This window comes from Callospermophilus lateralis, chromosome 14 (assembly GCF_048772815.1).
Source record: "Callospermophilus lateralis isolate mCalLat2 chromosome 14, mCalLat2.hap1, whole genome shotgun sequence".
NCBI lineage: Eukaryota > Metazoa > Chordata > Mammalia > Rodentia > Sciuridae > Callospermophilus > Callospermophilus lateralis.
In genome coordinates, this window is record NC_135318.1 from 61,934,816 (window position 1) to 61,955,308 (window position 20,493).

General features: G+C 36.1%; 1 protein-coding gene across 1 annotated transcript; it reads right to left on the bottom strand.

The window, feature by feature from the left end:
* Positions 1–478: 478 nt before the first annotated feature.
* Positions 479–20,216, bottom strand: Mob1a (MOB kinase activator 1A). Its single transcript, XM_076833107.2, has 6 exons — positions 19,981–20,216; positions 16,110–16,276; positions 12,709–12,802; positions 10,827–10,960; positions 6,417–6,580; positions 479–4,453 (listed from the first exon to the last, which is right to left on the bottom strand). Exons 1-6 carry the CDS (start codon positions 19,992–19,994, stop codon positions 4,376–4,378), a joined length of 651 nt encoding a protein of 216 aa, XP_076689222.1. The 5' UTR covers positions 19,995–20,216; the 3' UTR covers positions 479–4,375.
* Between the last annotated feature and the right edge of the window lie 277 nt (positions 20,217–20,493).

Sequence of the window (20,493 nt, forward strand, 5' to 3'; positions counted from 1 at the left end):
AAAAACAATTCTAGCACTGCTGTAGACCTCACATACCATATTTCTCCAACAATAATAAAAAATGGCTGTTTGGAGTGGAGAGTGTTTTAAAGATATACACTGAATACTCATTTTCAAGGTAAGAAAATCAGTGATTCCAGTCACACTTTCCAATCTTATACCCAGGAATATACAAAAGAGGTGCAGAGCTTGATTAGGTTGGTAGGGAGGAGACTACTTTTTGTCTGGTGTGGATTTCAGTCACTATATGCACTAGCATTCTGTTTCTTGGGGTTAGGGTTGGTCCTGGTAAATAAGATACTTAGTTTTATTTAGGAACTCTTCTGTAAGTGCTAAGGAAATATTTTAGCTATTAAATGATATGCAATGGTAGTCACTTTCAAAATTTAAGATATACTCAATATCCACAGAACCTTCAAAAATCAAATTTTCATATTTAAATAGAAGCCAGTGTGTTGAGACATATTTATATCAGTCATTTCTTGCTTTCAATATATTTTATTCTGATGAAGTTACAAAAGTAGATACAAAATACTTTTTTTAAAAGTACAGTTAACTGACTTAGAAAAATAGATAAAGCCCCTAAAGGTTTAAAAATACAACATAAATTTTTATGTAAAGAACATTTTAAAATATTTTAGATGGTAACCAAGACTAACTTATGCAAACTACTTTCAATGTAGAACAAACACAGAATATTGCTCTATAATAAGTCTATAGCACACTGGTAATCCATCTGGATTTACAGAACACTTGTTTGGAACAGAGTCTAATAATGAAAAGAAAACCCAAGTGAATTTCAGTGCAGATACTTCAATAAAATAACTGCTACCACGTGTAATATCACCCCCTCTTACAGCCTGAAATGTCAAAATTGAATGCAAAAATAGGAAGACCAAAAGACTATTTTCCCTCTTTGCCAGAATTCTACAATAGTAGAAACCAAGTCCACTTAGTGAACTAATCTCTGGAGGGAAATACTGTGTCTGTTGAAGGTGCTAGGTCTGGTGTCCAGATCAACATTTTTCTGGCCAGAGTTCCATACTGACAAAGATAGCTTCCTGTCATGAGGCAGAAGAAGCTCCAGCCTAACTGGGTCTGCTTAGAAACACATTTCTAGGACTTACACTCTTCGGGCCTGATCTGTTTGTACTTCTGAGGTAAGGACATCACATTTCAGAAGCTCTACTTATGGTGTGTCTTTCTGCTCAGACAGAAGCTAACAGTATAATCATGGAACCTCCACAAGGTTTTCAAGAGTTACTGTCACTTTGCAAGTTATTATCACCATGAGGATTGTTCCCCTTGCTTCTGCACTACTAGAAAAACTTTGTCTTTGTTATTAAAGTCATGGTGAATACATATCTGCATTTTCCAGTAAGCAGCCACATAAGCTAGAGCTCTGCAAGTCTAAGATGAAAGAAATACCTGTTAGCTGGCAGCCCATAAAGACACTTTATTCATGCAAATCTGAAGAATAAAGGATACAACTGGCTTTCAATATAAAAACTATAGTACAAGGCAGTTTGAATATTTAAACAAAAATCTATACATCATTGTCCAAGTTTTTTTTTAAAGGCCTGAAAATTAAAGCACCACAGGATTAGCTGCATAATTTAGCAAGCATTCTCCACCCCATGACTGTAATGTTATGAGAAGCAGAGATGTGATTCTGAGGAGATGACTTCCTCTTAGGAAGGGAAGAGAAGAGAGTACTGAAGAACAGGGAAAACCTGAATATGAATAGGTAAATCAAAAGTGAGACCAAGACACAATGATTTCTTTAAACACTTTTCAAAGAGTGGCTCTTCAGCCATGTCAGGAAGGCACCATTCACTTCCCATCCTTTCCCCTTCCTCCAATTCTCCTGCTGTAAGAAGTCGACAAAGAATGTAATGTTTAGATGGCACTGTTGGTTGAGCCAAACTGGTCTGGGAATCTAGTAATGTTTTCATTAAAAAGTAAAAGAAAACAAAATAAAAAACTACATTCTAAATCTCAAATTACCAACAATTTTAAAATTTACAACCCATTAATAAGCTGCCTTTACTACTGTCCTACCATGTGACCATCTTTGGTTTGTTTTGGGGCTTACTCATGAAAACAGAATTTCTGTCACTAAAAATAGTGGAGAGAAGTGAAAAACCTTTTGAGAATATTTGAAATATTAGAAATTATGATGAAAGTATAACCTAATTGAGAAACAATTTCATTCCTTGTAGACTTAAAAAAATTAAAGCCACTGGACACCATTGTGCTTGCCTGTAATCCCATTACTTGAGAGACCCAGGTTGAAGAATTGGAAGTCCCAGGCCAGAGTTGGCAACTTGTGAGACCCCGTCTTGAAATAAACTTTAAAAAAGGGCTTGGGATGTAGCTCAGTTGTATAGCGCTTGCCTAGCATGTGCAAGGCCCTGGATTCAATCCTTGGTAATACAAGAAATAAAATGAAAAGTCCACAGGGTTGGAGGTTGAGAGGTAATTACATTCTAGGTGTCATTCAGGAACCTACTCTTTTTGAGGGGGAGGAGTGAGGTAAGGGTGTTCCAGGGATTGAACTCAGGGGCACTCAATCACTGAGCCACATTCCTATCCTTATTTTGTATTTTATTAGAGGCAGGGTCTCACTGAGTTGCTTAGTGCCTCACTAAATTGCTGAGGCTGGCTCTGAATTTGTGATCCTCCTGCCTCAGCCTCCTGAGCTGCTGGGATTAGAGGTGTGTGCCACCACACCCAGCCAAGGAACCCACTGTCATTTCCAATAATTAGAGAAAATGTGCAGAATGACTGACATTTGGACCTCTCAATACATTTAAAATATGAACTATAGAATGTTTTACAGAAGGCTTTTCTCTTTTTTTCGTGACTACACTACTCTTGAATTCCTTAAACAATGATGGTTTCAGCCTAAATTAAATGAAATAATGTCCTTTAAAATCCTGTGTATTGTTTAAGAATTTATTAAAATTGAGCTATTAAAAAACCTCATCAAATTAAAGACATCAAGGAGTCTGGTTAATACTCTGCAAAATCCAAAGCTCTGCAACACAAAATGATGATGAATGAAAGCTTTGACAATCTTCAAAGAATCAAATAAAAAACAGGCATTTTCTTCACTAAATGTGAAGATTCTTTTATCCCAGTAGAAAGAGAAGAATTTCAAGTTTTGATACAAACAGGATAAAACCCCTATGGGCACTCAATCCACCTTTGAGTAATTAACTGAATGATATAAAGTTGTTTTTTGTTTTTTTTTAAACCTATTTTCCCATTATGTTGACTTTATACACACACTCTGTGTCAAGTATAGGTAGCAGACCAAACCTTTAGCTGTGTTATAAAATGTATGCACCTTCATGTTTTGTTTTTTTTTTATTGTGGTTTTAAATTTTGTCCTTATTGGGATAAAGTTTGTGCATTTCTATACTACTCTTAAAAATACAGAAGTAACATTTTTAAGAAATAAAATAATAAAATACTCTGAGTACTTTCTACCACTCTCTGACCCAGAACTGCAAGGCCTCTGAAAAACAACATAAATGAACAGTGGCTTTGAGACCTAAGTTTGCCAAATTTTTTGGGAAACTTTTTCTTAATCAAAAGCTATATATTAATTGATTTGAAAGAAGCATTTCAAAATAAAAACCTACAAGACCATCATTAGAATGTAAAAAAAAATTATCTCTGATACACACACATTCCTAATAATTTAGATAGATGTGAATATAATCCCAAATAAAGATTACAAAATAAAGTCACTTTAAAAATAACTTTGGTTACTCCCCATTCCACATATGCCATAAGAGATTTAAACTGTGATTGTGGATTTTGAAAAAATATATATTCTTATCTATAAAAAACACTAGCATTCAAACTTGAAACTAAAGATTATCCAAAGTGACACAAAAGTTCTAAATGTTAAGGAAACTTAAAAATAACTTTCCTTTTTGTAAAATAAAAGCAGAATATAAAACTGATCTGATTGTGTTATTAGGAAATTTGTTCTGGAAACTAATTAATAAATTATTGGTAAAAACTCTTACTATGTGTTATATTGTCAACTAAAACAGATTCAATCATTTTGCTGATCAAAAAAAGAAAACTACAGGCTAGTAATTACATGTTACAACCAAGTATGACTCTGACAATAATGGGAATGGTCCCACAGTCCCTCTGATTTTGCTGTGTCCTTAAAGTCTCATTCTGAAACTATCAGGCCCACCTACCTTTGGGACAATTTTACCTGTAGACACAGAAAACAGGTATCTTTTTATCTTGTTTTCTTTAAGTTTGTATCACTAGTCTATAACAGATAACAATGAAATATCTCTAGCAGTAGATGAAGCAAGAGGGTAACTTTGTTTTGAAGAAACATTTATCTGTCTTTCGAGCCAAGCTTCTCAATTAATTCCTGAAGAGGTGCCAACTCACGCCTATCAATCAGATTAAACTCCTAAAAAGAGAGGAAAAATAAAATTTAATGGTCCTAAATTAAAACTCTTTTAATTTCTTATTTTTAGAGAAAGGATTCACAACCCTAGTTTTCTGATATTCAAAAGAATTATCTAATGAGCTCTGTAAACATTTTAAAGCAATTATTCTTTTTAAAAATACTAGTGATTCTTGAAAAAACCCTAAAAGCCCCACAAATGTGATATTGTGATATATACTGGTCTTCCTCATGGCTGTTTTCCTGACATACAGCTCCTAACATCCTTGAAGTCTTCAGAGTGGTAAGAGTGTCTGTTCTGGGCACTAATGAGATGACTGGTAGCTGGGAGCCCTTGAAGAGTACCATGATGAGGCTGCTCACCAGAAAGATCAAGGCATGATTACTGTGTTTTGGGACTTTCATCCCACCCAACCATGGAGAGAAAAGAGCTGCTGAAGGATGAGTTAATCACTAACGGATGATGATGTAATTAATTCCAGCCAAGTAATGCACTCCCCATGAAAACCCAAAGAGACAAAATTCAGAGAGCTTCTAGATAATAGATGAACACATGGAGGTTTCTGGAGGATGCTATGCCTGGAAAGGGTATGATATTGAAGCTCCATATCCCTTCTCCCAGGACTCACATTTTGCATCTCTTCTCTCTGGCTATTCATCTGTATCCCTCAAAATATCCTTCATAATAAAATGGTAAAGGTGTTTCCCTGAGTTCTGTGAACAACTCTTACAAATTTTATCAAACTTAAGGAGGGTGTCCTGGGAACCCTGATTTATAGCTGCTCTATCAGAAATGATACCCATTACTTTTTTTGGGGGGGTGGGGGGACAACCCACTACTTTTGACTGATGTCTGAAGTTTGTGGGATCTCACACTATCTCCAGATAGTTAGTGTCAGGATTAGAGGACACCTAACTGGTGTCTTCTGTAAAATGGACTGCCTGCTTAGTGTATATGGGGGAAAACCCATACATTAGATCTGTTGTGAGAGTAAAGTAGGAGTTATCCCCCCCCATATTCTTTGCTAGAGGACTTATTAAATAACTGATTATAGCGATCATAGGTATGATCCTCCCTATGTTAAATGTGTTTGTGTATAAACGATATTTATATACATATGTGTTTGTATGTATATGTGTGTGTGTGTGTGTGTGTGTGTGTGTGTATATATATATATATATATATATATATATATATATATATATATATAAAAATATAAAATACATATTTGAATTTACATAGAAATTACCTGAAAACTACAAACTGAACTTTTGATAGTGGCCACCTCTGGGGTAGAAGACTTTTTACTTTTACACCCAAACATTCACATGTAACAATCTTGGAAGAAAAGAAAGACTATGGTATGTTTCCTTTGTGTTACACAGAGAACCAGAGTACACAATATCTACTGAAATGCTATTAGGCTTTCCTTCCATAAAATGATATCTAGACAGACATATTTATATTTTACATACAAAATATACAGCTCTAAGTTAGGCTAGAAGGAGTCCAATTCTTTGATCTTTTTTCAAACAATGTGAATTATTTTTATTTTTTAAAATTTTTATTAATTTATTTTTTATGTGGTGCTAAGGCTAGAACCCAGTGCCTCACATGTGCAAGGCAAGTGCTCTACCACTGAGCTACAACCCGAGCCCCTTTTTTGATTTTTAAAAGTAATCATTCTAATTAAGTGCTCTAAAGACAACAGGCCATGTCCCTCAATGATTCATCCTAACCACAGACCTGGGGAAGCCAGAGGCAGAAGGCCCAATGGAAGTAATACCTTTTAATGCTGTTGTATAGATTAATAAAAACAAAGTGGGGGAAAAAATAAAACAGAAGAGAAAACCTGCTTGTAATTAGCTGCTCTACAATCTATAAATAAGACACACTAGTCTATTAAGGTTACCAATCCAAACAAGTCCAAGTTGCATGACCCAGAAATCAATATGGTTCACTTACCTGAACAAAGAAAATAAAGTGCTTAAAGGAGGTGTTGAGGTGGGCCTCCTCTTGCAGCTGCATCACAGAATCAAAGTGCTGATGATAAATATGGGCATAAACCCTGAACAGACGCTTTAGAATGGTCTTTGCCACAGACATAAAGTTTTTGGGAAATGGGACACCTATAACCCAAAATACACATATATCAGTTTTTTATCTAATTGAATAGCAGCAAGTTTTGACAGTGCCATAAGCACCTGCAACATACATATACACTTACAAGCACACACAAGCTTATTTCTATATATTGAAAAGACAAAGTGAAAAACTCCCAAATCTAAGTATATTCCTCGCAAACACTCTTTTCTGATTGGCTCAGAACAGCAGGCACAGGCAACCATCAAATTATACAAGACGTTACTGAATCAAAATTCAAATAAATAATTTTTTTGGGGGGGGTTGTGGTACCAGGGATTGAACTCAGGGGCACTTGACCACTGAGCCTATATCCCCAGCCCTATTTTTTGTATTTTATTTAGAGACAGGGTCTCACTGAGTTGCTTAGTGCCTCAGTATTTGCTGAGAAGCTGGCTTTGAACTCACGATCCTCCTGTCTCAACCTCCCAAGCTACTGGGATTATAGGTGTGCATCACCATGCCCAGCTCAAATAAGCAATTTTACTATTAGAGTTTAATATCAAAGTTTCTTCCTAAGATTAAATCAAACAGTATTTTAATTATAAATAGAGTATTGTTTTGTGATTTATAACTCTTAAGAAAAAGTACATGTATACTTTTTCTCTCTCAACTGGGCCTGGAAACTTTCCTACCCAAAGAGAAGTACAGGTACATTTTGAGTCATTAACATTCACATGTAAAAAGTATTTTATAGCCAGGTACAGTGGCACACACCTGTAATCCCAGCAGCTTGTGAGACTGAGACAGGAGAAACATAATTTCAAAACCAGCCTCAGCAAAAAGGCGGCGCTAAACAACTCAGTGAGACCCTGAGTTCAATCCGCTGTACCCCCACCCCCCAAAAAGGCATTTTATCTTCTGAATTACTTTGGAAAAGCCAGTTTTCATTTTCCTGTAGCCTAAAAGGTGGGTATGAACCCTGAAAAATGGAAAGAGAACCTCCCTATTTTTCAAGGAAAATAAATACCAATTTAAAGAGGTGGCTGTGTGTGTGTGGGGGGTGTCTCTCTCTCTCTCAACAGTGGAGATAGGGTTGCAACTGGTTACATTTCTAACAATTCTTTTTTTTTTTTTGGTACTGGCATTGAGCCCAGGGGTGCTTAACCACTGAGCCACATTCCCAGTCCTTTTTATATTTAACAGCAGACAGGGTCTTACTAAGTTGCTTAGGGCCTTGCTACATTTCTTAGACTGGCTTTGAACTTGTGATCCTCTTGTCCCAGCCTCTCGGGCCACTGGGATTACAGGTGTGCATCACAGTGTCTAGCTCATTCCTACAAATTTTGGTTGACAAATTTGTAAGAAAGAATACAATTGACACTGGCTACAGAGAATAAACACTAAGAAGGCATCTGTTTCCAAAACAACCAAGATGAGTTAGCCTTAAATGCCAGTTCCACAACACTATTCTTAAAATACCTACTTTTTTCAACCCTTTAGAAAGCAAAGGCTTATTTAAACACTCTTTCCCTGCATTCTTTTATTCTTACTCCTTAACTGCTTGAAATCAAGTATATTTTGCAGATTTTTGTGGTTATTCCGCTCCCTCCCAAGTCTTGTCAAACTTGACTTTTCAAATATTACACCAGAGCTTATGAAAATGTTTCTGTGGGCAGGATCTTGTATTCAGGTATTAAAAAGGCAGATTTTAAAAATCAAATACCAGGGCTGGGATTGTGGCTCAGTGGTAGAATGCTCGCCTAGCATGTGCGAGGCTCTGGGTTCGATTCTCAGCACCACATAAAATAAACAAAGGTATTGTGTCCAACTACAACTAAAAAATAAAATATAAAAAAAATAATAAAAAAATCAAGTACCCATTCATTCAAAATGTACAAATGGGAATTTTAATATTAATAACTTGAATATATTACTAAATATTAACAATAAACAGTTCTAATAAGAATAAATAATGAATAAAAGTAAGTCATAACATAAGGGGGGATTCTAGACCATCAGAATGAATTAATTATCAAAGAATGGGAATCTCAGAAAAAAGAATAAAGTAAAAAATGTTTTCTGTCTATAAGAGGGAAACCTTGGTGAGTAAAAAAGTAATTTGTTTTGATCTAAGTACTTTCCAAGCGGAATTTAACATATTTGAGCAAAGGCAGTATACAATAAAGAATCTGTGAGAAAGGAAGTAACAGAATGGAAAAAGTGACCACAGCAAACAGACCAAGTGTAACAACTTGATATAAATTTTTCCCTGAAAAAGCCTCTACTTAGATTGCAAAAAGGAATTCAACAATATGTTGCTCACAGATACTCAAATTGAAAATGACAAGGACTAATCTCCTCCTTGAATAATGATGCCAAAATCTTCATCAAAATACTAACAAGTAAGAAAAACTCTTCTAGCAGAAAAAAAGAAAAGAAGGGGTTGCAGGTATAGCTCAGTGGCAGTGTGCTTTAGCATGCAAAAGGTTAGCATAAATAAATAAATAAATAAATAAGAATGGAGAAAGTCTTATAGTCATCAATAGTAGATACAAGAGAAATTTCTGATTAAAAAAAAAAACTTACAACCATTCCAGATTTTAAAACATTTTTATAATAGAATTGAATCAATATTTCATTAATATGATTTTTTAAAAAATCCATACCCCTTTAACAAGAAATTCCTGTTTACTGAGGAAATTCTACAGGTATTTCAATAAGTATAAGGAAAAAAAATAAGGATGCTCTGCCATTGTCACTATAATTCAGCATTTTTCTGGAAGTCAGTGCAATTAGATAAGCATAAAACAAGAAGAATACATAGCAGAAGAGGCCAAATTAACATCATCTTCATATGAGGCTATATACTTAAAAAACTCAAGAGAACTGACCAAAAACTAATGGATACAAAGTTTGATGTTATAAAATTTATAGAAAAATCAACAGCTTTCTTACATATCAAATAATAATCAGAAACCAGATATCAATAAAAAGTATAAAATGCCTAGGAATAAACTTAAGAAACTTGAAGGATTAAATAAACTATAGATCTTTATAAGCAGATAAAAGACAAAAGTGAATAAAGAATGTTATCTTGTTGTTCTTGGCTAAGACTCAGTATTGTAAAGAGAACAAGAATCCTTGTATTTTCTGTAAAAATTGGATGTAATCATAAGTAAAATCTAAGACAGTTTTTTACCTTAAGAAAATGATTCTAAGTTCTTTGGAAGAACAAATATCGCAGAATAGCTGGGAATATTCTGGGAAAAAAAAAGAGAAGGGAAGGGACACTAGTCCTAGAAGACGCTAAAAGATACATGACAAGGTGAATTAAAACAGTGGAATTTCCATAGCAACAGATAAAGAGATAAAAAGACCCTAAAAAATATGGCAGTTTGTTGTGCACATGAGATAATCAGGAGAGAAAAGACATGCTGTATATTCAAAAAGTGATATTGGGACAAAGTAGCTAGCTATTGTGTTTGGAAAAAAATGAAGGCAGCATTCAGAAGAAAAAAATCCTGACCTAAGACTTACATGGAAAAACAAAAATACGAGATGAAAACATAAGTATTTTTTTTCTTTTTTTAAAGAATTTGTTAAGGAATATCAATGGCAATTTTTTTTAAAAATATTTATCTTTTAGGGCTGGGATTGTGGCTCAGTAGTAGAGCACTCGCCTAGCACGGGCAGGACCCGGGTTCGATCCTCAGCACCACATAAAAATAAAGGCATTGTGTTGTGCCCATCTACACCTAAAAATATAATAAGTAGTTTTTAAAAAAATATTTATTTTTTAGCTTTAGGTGGACACAATATCCTTATTTTATTTTTATGTGGTGCTGAGGATCGAACCCAGTGCCTCACTCATGCCAGGCGAGTACATACTACTTGAGCCATATCCCCAGCCCCAACATAAGTATTTTTTATAACCTGGAAGTAAGGAAAGCTTTTTCATCACTACTGAAATCCAAATCATAAAGGAAATGATTAATAGGTCAAAATAAATATAGGTGATCAATAAATAAAACAATGCTCAATCTCATCAATAGTTTTAAAATGCACATTAAGACAAATTAAAAAAAAATTTGGTAAAGATTTTAAAATGGGTAAATAAACAGTGTGATGAAGAAACAGACACAAACATAATGGAGGTACAATGATACAGTGAGAAAAACTTTTTGGAGAAAAAGATAGTAGTCTCCATTAAATTATTTTAAGGTAAAAAAGTGTTAAAAAGATTACATCTATCATTCAGAAAGAAAAATAAGTTTTACAATATTAACTCACCAATCTTAGAAGGAAAAAGAGTCTCATCATCAAGCTGATCCTGAACCCAAGTCATCAGATAGTCAATATATTTTGGTGCAGAACATTTGATTGGCTTTTTAATATTAGTACCATCTGCCCAATGATATTCATATCTGGAAAGAAAAGTGTTTTACCCATAGTTTTCAAAACCATTAACAAATGTGTAACTTACAATCAAAGCAGGTCCACATTTTATCAATACACTATATGTAACTTTAACAAATTACCTAAAGTTCTATAGAAGATTATTGTAAGTTCCCTATAGAATATTCTAAAATGTGACAACTGTAACTGGAAGAAAAAAGGGAGACAATGTGGCAGCTGATGGATATTTTATAGGACAGCTTTGGGAACTGCATTCCTATCTAAGGAGAACAGTGCTAAGGACTGAGCAAGGAGGTGGTGGATACACTACATTCTAAGATCCTTGGCTATAAATTATTATCACCAATGGAACCAAGATTATAAAATCCTGTTTCTTGGAGAATGTTAGAGAAATACCTTTTGGGCATGTATATTTTCTCCCTTCACCTTTGCTAAGCTAGAACAATTAACAAGATTTATGCAAAACTGTATAAAGTATTTAAGCTACAGAGAAGTTTAAAATTCCTATTTTGTATTTGGTACCAGGGACTGAACTCAGGAACACTTAACCATTGAGTCACTTCTCCAGGCCTTTTTATTTTTTGAGACAGGGTCTTGCTAAGTTGCTTAGGGCTTCCCTAAGTTGCTGAACCTGGCTTTAAACTCACAATCCTCCTAACTCAACCTCCAGAGTTGCCGGGATTACAGATGTGTGCCACCACGTTAGCTCTATTTTAACTTCTTTTAAAGTTTAAGGAATAAAACTTATAAAATAACAATATCCCTCCCAAAATACAGCAATAAAAATAGGACTGGAAAACACTAAGGAAATACAACAAAAATATTAATCTCATCATACTTACAATGTAAGTAAGAAAGGGTTCTACTCTAAAATATTTCTTGAAAATTATTACAGTCAAAATAGTTTTCAACCTAGCATCTTTTTTATTAAATTGTATTCATTTTGTTAATACTAAATAAGCAAAATAAAAAAATCAAATGTTAAAAAGTCAACTAAAGGGCTGGGGTTATGGCTCGGTGATACAGCGCTTGCCTAGCATGCGTGAGACACTGGGTTCAAATCTCAGCACTACATATAAATAAATGAGTAAAATAAAAGCCCATATAAAGGTCCTAAAAATATTTTTTAAAAAGTCAACTAAAAACTCTTAAGAAATTTATTTAAAAACTAGCAAGAGGAATGGTAAATGTTAATCTGTTAATCAAACTGAAAAAACAAAACAGAACCTTTGTATTTTTGTGATGCAAGATAAACTTATGTCAAATTTCTATACTTTTATTCAGACTCACTATGATTATATAAATCAAACACTGAGAAATCACATATCAAAATTTTTTTTTTTTTTGAGAGAGAGAGAGAGAGAGAGAGAGAGAGAGAGAGAAAGAGACAGAGAACTTTAATATTTATTTTCTAGTTTTTTGGCGGACACAACATCTTTGTTTGTATGTGGTGCTGAGGATCGAACCCGGGCCGCACGCATGCCAGGCGAGCGCACCACCGCCTGAGCCACATCCCCAGCCCCATAAAATATTTAATATTAACAATTACAACTGGTAAAGCACCAGTGCAATCCCCAGCATCACAAAAACAAAGCAACCGTAGCTATAGTAGGTGAGTACTCAAGAACTAATAAAACTGAATTACCTTTACATAAGCAAACAAGGATAAACAAAAAGTCTTTATTATTTAACTTATATATCAATTTGTGAGAAAGCAAGATAATCCAAACACCTATATAATAGGCTGTATATGCACCTGGGACCTGCAGACATGACTGGACAGCTTGCTTCAGTGCAGAATTCTGTAATAGTTCCATACAACATGTTAATCTGATTGAAGAAATCCACAGCTGCGGAGAGAATGGCATAACTGTGTTAAATATCTGTATAAAATATCTGTATAAATGTCAGACCTATCAGTTGAGGGACAAGTGGATGATTTTTTTTTTTTTTTTTTTTGAGATGGGGGGGTCTCTGTATTGCTCATACTGGTGCCAAACTCACTGGCTCAAATGATCCTCCTGCCTCAACCTCCTGAATAACTAGGACTATAAGCACCTGCCACCATATCTGACTCTAAGTTAACTTTTAATATACTAAATTTCTAACCAGCATTTAGAAAAGCAAAATACTAGAGATAAAACTTTAACTTAATTGTTAATATTACACATCATTAGAATAGATAATTTGGTTATATCCAAGGGAATGAAAAATCCATAGCTTATTAATCGGACCAAGACAGTATGATTTGTTAGGAAAGAGGGGAAAAAAAGGTGCTATGGGCTGGGGATGTGGCTCAAGCGGTAGCGCGCTCGCCTGGCATGCGTGCAGCCTGGGTTCGATCCTCAGCACCACATACAAACAAAGATGTTGTGTCCACCAAAAACTAAAAGATAAATATTAAAAATCTCTCTCTCTCTCTCTCTCTCTCTCACTCACTCTTTCTTAAAAAAAAAAAAAAGAGGTGCTATGAAATATACTGAGAGTAGATATATTAGCTATATCAACAAACACTTAAATATCTAATCCAGCATAAATATTTAAAGCCTCCAGCATATTGAAAACATAAAAATCCCTTGCCCTGGGGTCTCCATCTAACAGAAGGGACAAAATTAAAAGAAATGAACAATACAAAAAGGTAAGACCTGAAGTTCAAGAGTAAGTCCAAGTATTACTGGGAAAAAAAAAGTCTATCTAAAAGGAACTAATTAAAAAATAAATAAATAAATAGAAAGAAAACTTTTATCTACAGAGAAACTTGCACAGGTATTTTTTACAGCAGAATTATTCATAACTACCTAAACGTGGAAGTAACTGGTATATTCTTCAGTAGGTGACTGATAAATCTAGAAAATGGAAGATTCAGAGCTAAAAATATTAGGGCTAAAAACCAAAAGACATGAAGAAACTTAAATAAATATTACTAAGTACAAGAAGCCATTCTGAAGAGGCTTCACACTGTAGAATTCTAACTATATGACATTCTGGAAAAGGTTAAACTGTGAAGACAGTAAAAATGATAAGGAGACAGAAAAAAAAAAGATCAGTGACTGCCAGAAGATTTGTGGAAGGAGAGATTAATAGGCAAAGCATAGAAAATTTTTAAGGCAGTGAAACCACTTTGTGATGACACTATGTTATATATCATTATAAATTTATCCAAACCTGTAAAACTCTACTATAAACTAGGAAGTTGGAGCCAGGCATGGTGGTACTCGCCTGTAATCCCAGCAGCTCTAGAAGGTGAGACAGGAGAGGAGAATCCCAAGTTCAAAGTCAGCCTCAGCAATGGCAAGGCTCTAAGCAACTCAGTGAGACCCTGACTCTAAATAAAATACAAAATAGGGCTGGGAATGTGGCTCAGTGGTCAAGTACCCATGAGTTCAATCCCCAGTACCACCACCACCATCAACAAAATAAACTAGGAAGTTGGATGATTAAAAAAAGGACCAGATTCTATGGATATATCACTACCTATCAAGTAGTCTACCATACAAACAAATAATAACAAAATCAAATCTGGATTTGATCAAGATTCCAAATCTGCAATAACATGGTAACTGTTAGCTATACATGGCTACTTATATTAAAATTTATTTAAATTAGGGGCTGGGGATGTGGCTCAAGCGGTAGCGCGCTCGCCTGGCATGCGTGCGGCCCGGGTTCGATCCTCAGCACCACATACAAACAAAGATGTTGTGTCCGCCGAGAACTAAAAAATAAATATTAAAAAAAAACTTCTCTCTCTCTCTCTCTCCTTCCCTCCCTCTCTCACTCTCTCTAAAAAAAAAAAAAATTTACTTAAATTAAATTAAAATTTCAGTTCCTTAGTCACACTAGCTACATTTCAAGGTATAGAACGCTCTCATCTTTACAAAAAGTTCTATTGGACAGAGCTGCTTCAGATCTAACAAGAAATATGGGAGATAAAAGGAGGGACAGCACAATAGACACTCTGGGGATCCAATTAGCAGAATTAATACTTTGGAACATAAACAATGTGGTTTCTTCAACAATGAAGAAAGCAGGGGAAAGGGACTGCAATGAGGAGAAACCTGGATTAAGAGATTCAAGAAACACAGAGGTTTTTCCTGGATCCTAATTTAAACCAAGCTTAAATTAAAAAAAAAAAAAAAAAATTGCTGGGTGAGGTGGCACACACCTGTAATCCCAGCAGCTCGGAAGGCTACGCAGGATGATCACAAGTTCAAAGCCAGCCTCAGCAACTTGGCAAGATCCTGTCTCTAAATAAAATATTAAAAGGGCTGGGGATGTGGCTCAGTGGTTAAGTGCCCTGGGTTCAATCCCCAATACCAAAAAAAAAAAAAATTATACATAGGATTGTCAGTGAAATGTGAACACTGACAATTAAAACATTAAAGAATGACAGTACTATCATTTTTAAAAGGAGTTCTTGTCTTTAGAGATACATCTGAAGTATTTATAGATGAAATAATATGTTTGGGATTTTTTTCAAAATACAGGAGATATAGAAGCACAAATTGGCCACAAATTGATATATGCTGAAGCTGGATAATGTATACCTGGGAATTCACTAGTTTCTTTTCTTTTCTATGTTTGAAATTTTCTATTAAAAAGTTCTCAGAACTATCTCATCTCAAGAGGCACTCTAACCTCAGCACATCAGTCCATGCCATGACATCATTCTCTTAAACTCAGAGTGACCCTTTGGCACATGGATCCGTCAATTTTCTCTCTCAATTTCCTTTGACTATTCCTAAGTCATAAATCAATTGATTGCCCATAGAAACTGCAATCAATTTTTCTGTATGAATAGGCAAATGAGTACTACTAGGAGTACAGGCAAAACGGCCCCGATGGATTCCTTAGAAACTCATGGTCCATGATAGAATTCATGCATGTATTAATCTTTTACTTGACCTTACTCAGCTCTTCATGGTATCCTCCTTAGGAATTACCTCAAAGCATTTCATTTTTTTTAACTCACGTTTCTCTACTCAATCACACAAGCCACAATTACGTATTCTGAAGAACACAGCTTTGGATGTATTCGTGCTTATGTTTCCTTACAGATACTATATTATAAAAGGTATGCCTATAAAAGAAAACTCATTAACAAGATTTTAGCAAGATCTTTCCAAAAACCAATGAAGTTAAGTATTGTTAAAAACTTACTATTAACAGCAATCCACTCATTGAGGTCTTCTCCCTCTGGCAACATAACAGCCTGTCTCAGATTCCCACTTCCTAGAGTTGCTTCTGCGTGTTTTAAGAGTTCATACTGGTGAGAGCCTTCAGGAATATTCTTCTTTGGCTTGAATGTTTTAGAAGAACGGCTACTGCTGTTGGATCAAAAATAAAAATGTATGAATTTTTAGTACTAAAAGCAGAACGGCACAATTTTAGGCATATAAATCATTGTGTAAAATGAGGAAAAAAAAATTCCTAAGGCAAGTATGATGGCAATGCTATAACCCTAGCCACTCAGGAGGCTAAGGTAAGAGTATCGCAAGATTTAGGTCAGCCTCAGCAACTTAGCAAGGCCCTAAGCAACTCGGTGAGACCCTGTCTCTAAAAGAAATATAAAGAAGGACTAGACATGTGGCTCAGTGGTTAAGCACCCTGGGTTCAATTCCCAGTACCAAAAAAGAAAAAATTCCTTGGAAAAGGACAGGATGGAGGGGTTTGATGACCACAATAAAAAGAATGTTTTAGGGATGGGATGTAGCTTAATGGTAGACTGCCTGCCTAACATGCACAAGGCCCTGATTTTAATCACTAGCACCTCCTCAAAAAAAAAAAAAAAAAAAAAAGGTTTATATTTTTTCACTCATGAAAACAGAATTAATAGCACAATTTTACAAATAAGGCAATTTTGTTGGAATGAAAACCTACTATAAAGGATACTTTAACCAAAGAAAATACTTGGATTCTAGTCCTTGATCTGCCATTAGCTCTGTGACTACCTGAGAATCCTAACCTTTTGACCTAATTTCCACCTGCAGAAAATAGTGAAGAGAGGGAGTTAGCTCTGAAGTTCTCCATTTCAGAATCCAGTTTTCTACATTGAAATATTTGAGATGCTATCAAAGGAAACCACAGAAAAAGAAACAAACAATCTGAAGTTGTAGCAGGGAAAATAAATGAGACAGATGTAACTTGTTATGGGGGAAGTTTTTACTCCTATTTTATACCATCCACAAGGTCCTCCTAAAATGAAACAAAACCTAGAAATCTTAAAGAAAAAAATTGACCGATTTTAAATCAGAACAATTAAAACTTCCATAAAAGAGCAAAAAGGCAACAATAAAAAAGTACTTGCAACATATTTACCCAAGATTAACTGAATAAAGGACTTCTAGAATTTGTTAAGGAACCCTTTAGAAAAATGGGCTAAGGAGATAAAAAAGGCAATTTAGAAGTACAATGATCAATAAACATGTGAAGAAAAATTGTTCAATTTAAGTAAGATACATTTTTTCCTAGTCTGAGTGTCAAAAGTTCAAATGATTATATTAATAAGTATGGAGAAATGAGTATCTTAACATTCTATCACTGGAAGTGCAAAGTGAATAACATTTTAGTAGGGTTATATGGCAGTACCTTCTAACACTTTTTGAAAAGCTCCCCAATCAATCCATTCCACTTTTAGGTAACTCTGCTAGATGTGGATAAGGATTTGTAGATAAGGATTTCCAAGATGACGATGATGATGATAATGATTATTTTGGTACTGGGAATTGAACCCAGGGACGCTTAACCTCTGAACCACATACCCAGCCCTTTTTATATTTTATTGTGAGATAGGGTCTTGCTAGTGGCTTAGGGCCTTGCTAAATTGTTGCAGCTGGCTTTGAACTCACAATCCTCCTGCCTCAGCCTCCCAAGCCCCTGGGATTACAGGTGTGCACCACTGTGCCCAGCTCCAAGATTATTTTTAATAGTGAAAAACGTGGAGGGGATTTAGGGGTACACACCTGGTTCAATCCCTAGTGTCCAAAAAAAAAGTGAAAAACCTGAAAACGATCCTAAAGTTTACCAGTAAATGAATAAACTAACTATAGTACATCCACATCATGGAATACTGTACTGTAGTAAAGAAGAAGACAGAATACATATGTCATACATATGTTCACATGAAAGATTCAAAACATGGCTAACACATTACAGAACCAAATGTATAGCAGAAGCCCAATCTGTTAATGCATAGAGTATCAAAGCAATACATGTTAAAACTAGTAATTATTTCTAGGAAGGGTAAGGAAATAAACAGTGGACATTCACTTTACCTGAAGATTCTGAATTTTAAACAAGAGTGTAAGAAGTAAAAAAGCCAGGCATGGGGGCACATAAACCCAGGTTAGCCTGGCAACTTAGTGAGACCTTGTCTCAAAATAAAATAAAAAGGGCTGGGGATGTAGCTCAGTGGTAGAGCATTTGTCTAGCATGTGCAAAATCCTATGTTCAATACCTCATACCACCACCACCAAAAAGAAAAAGAAGGAAAAAAGAATTGTGAAAACAGTAAAAATCAAATATAGATAAAGTTTTTATTAATATGATAAAGAACTACATTAAGAGAGAGTATTAAATTAGAAGGACCAGCCCTTTACACACAGAAATAAGCTGTTAATGACTAAATCTAGAAAACTAACATGAAATAATTTCTCAAGATTCAATATAATCTTCGTCTAACTCAAGACTGTTGCACTTCAAATTACACCACCAAGACAGTGAAAATGATCCACAGGATAGAAGAAAATACTTGCAAATCACAGAAGGGGTAAGAAGTTTTTATCCAAAATTTATAAAGAACTCTTACACCTTAAAAACGACAATCGGTTAAAGGGTATGAATAGACTTTACACAAAAAAAAAGATGCTCAATATTATTAGTCATTAGAGGAATGCAAATAAAATCAGGAGATCCCACTTTATACTCAGATGGCTATAATCAAAATGACAACTAACAAGTGCTAGAGAGGGTGTGGGGAAATTGAAACCTTCTCACAGTGCTGGTGGGAATGTAAAATGCTGTATATTTGGCAGTTCCTCAAGAAAGTAAACCCAGAAGTAACATATAAACCAGCAATTCCATTCCTAGGTATATACTCAAGACGGGGTAGCCACACAAAAACATGTTCATAGCAGCATTCATGAATAGCCAAAATGTGTAAATAACTCAAGTGTCCATCAACAAGCAAAATACTAGAAAGAATCTAAAATTTCTCACATTAAAGAAGGGGTAAACTCTGGTTATGAAACACTGTATTTCAATAAAATTTAAAATGCCAAACAAGTGGATCATGTTCATCACTAAAATGATTATTTAAGCATACAGCTGAGCAATACTGTATGAGAGAGAACCACCTAAGAATAAGATGCTATAGAGCAAGGCTTCTCAAATCTCAATGTGCATAAAAATCAGAGAATTTAAAAATTGTCCATTTAAGCCTCGTTTGGGCCCAAGCTTTCTTTCTAAAATGAGATTCTACTGAGGCCAAGAGTAGCTAAAAAGTCATAAAATCAGTAAGTGGGCAGAATCGAAAGTGGACAGGAGGCTGCAAGGCCCACATCTTACTTCCAGCTCTCTCCAACTATGATATTACACATTTTCCTGGGGCAGCATTTTTCCAAGTGGGTAATTTAATACTGACAATAACGAAACCAGACATATGATAGAGTAAAAAGCTAAGTCAGCAAGAATCGTCACTAGAGTTCGAGACTGGAGAGAAACTGGGAACCCCGGGCAAGGCCAGGCCTCCAGAACGCCTCCCCGCCCTCTGGGGGTGCTCGGGCGGAAAAGTTTGAGGCTCTGCCGGCCTCGGGGCCTTTCAGCGCCCCAACCTCAAGCTCAGTTTCCTTTGCCTCGACCTTCATCTCCGTCAGGCCCTCCCTACTGTCGGCCACCCCCGTGGACTCGAGAAGGGGCAGAGTGGACGCCAGCCACCCGACCCTGAACCTGGGCCGGATCACCATCTCGGGACCCTGTTGGCCATCCCCGACCTCCGCCCTCAGCCTGGCGCCCTCCGCCGGGCCCTACTTACAAGAGGAAGCTCATCTTCGGTCCTAGGAGAGCAGGGGAGGGGCCGCTGGCCCCCGCCCCGTCAGGATTCGGAACTGGCGCGGGAACCGAGAGGAAGAGAACGGTCCTCTGATCGCGGACAGCGGAAGGAGGGCAGCAGGGTCTCCGAGCTCGGGTTTTAGAGGCTGCAGGCCTGAGTGAACCGCGGCGTCTGGCTCCCCCGCCACCCCCACCTCACAGATCCGAAATGCGGAACCAGCAAAATCTCGCGAGCCAAGCCTTCGCCCCGCCCCTCAGAAAGGGACTTGACATCCCTTTCATCCCGCCCCGCTCTTACAGATAAGCCAATCAGCGTTCTGGATGTCGGGACTTCCCTCTCCTGGAGGCGTGGCGAGGGAACGAGGTGGTTCGGAAGAGGGGCTGGCTTTGCACTTGCTGGAGCTTGGTGTTGTTGTGTTTCATCCTCATTACCCAGGTAGCCGAGGCGCTGTTATGAGCAATATACACCCCTGCAATTGTTTAAAAAATTTAAACT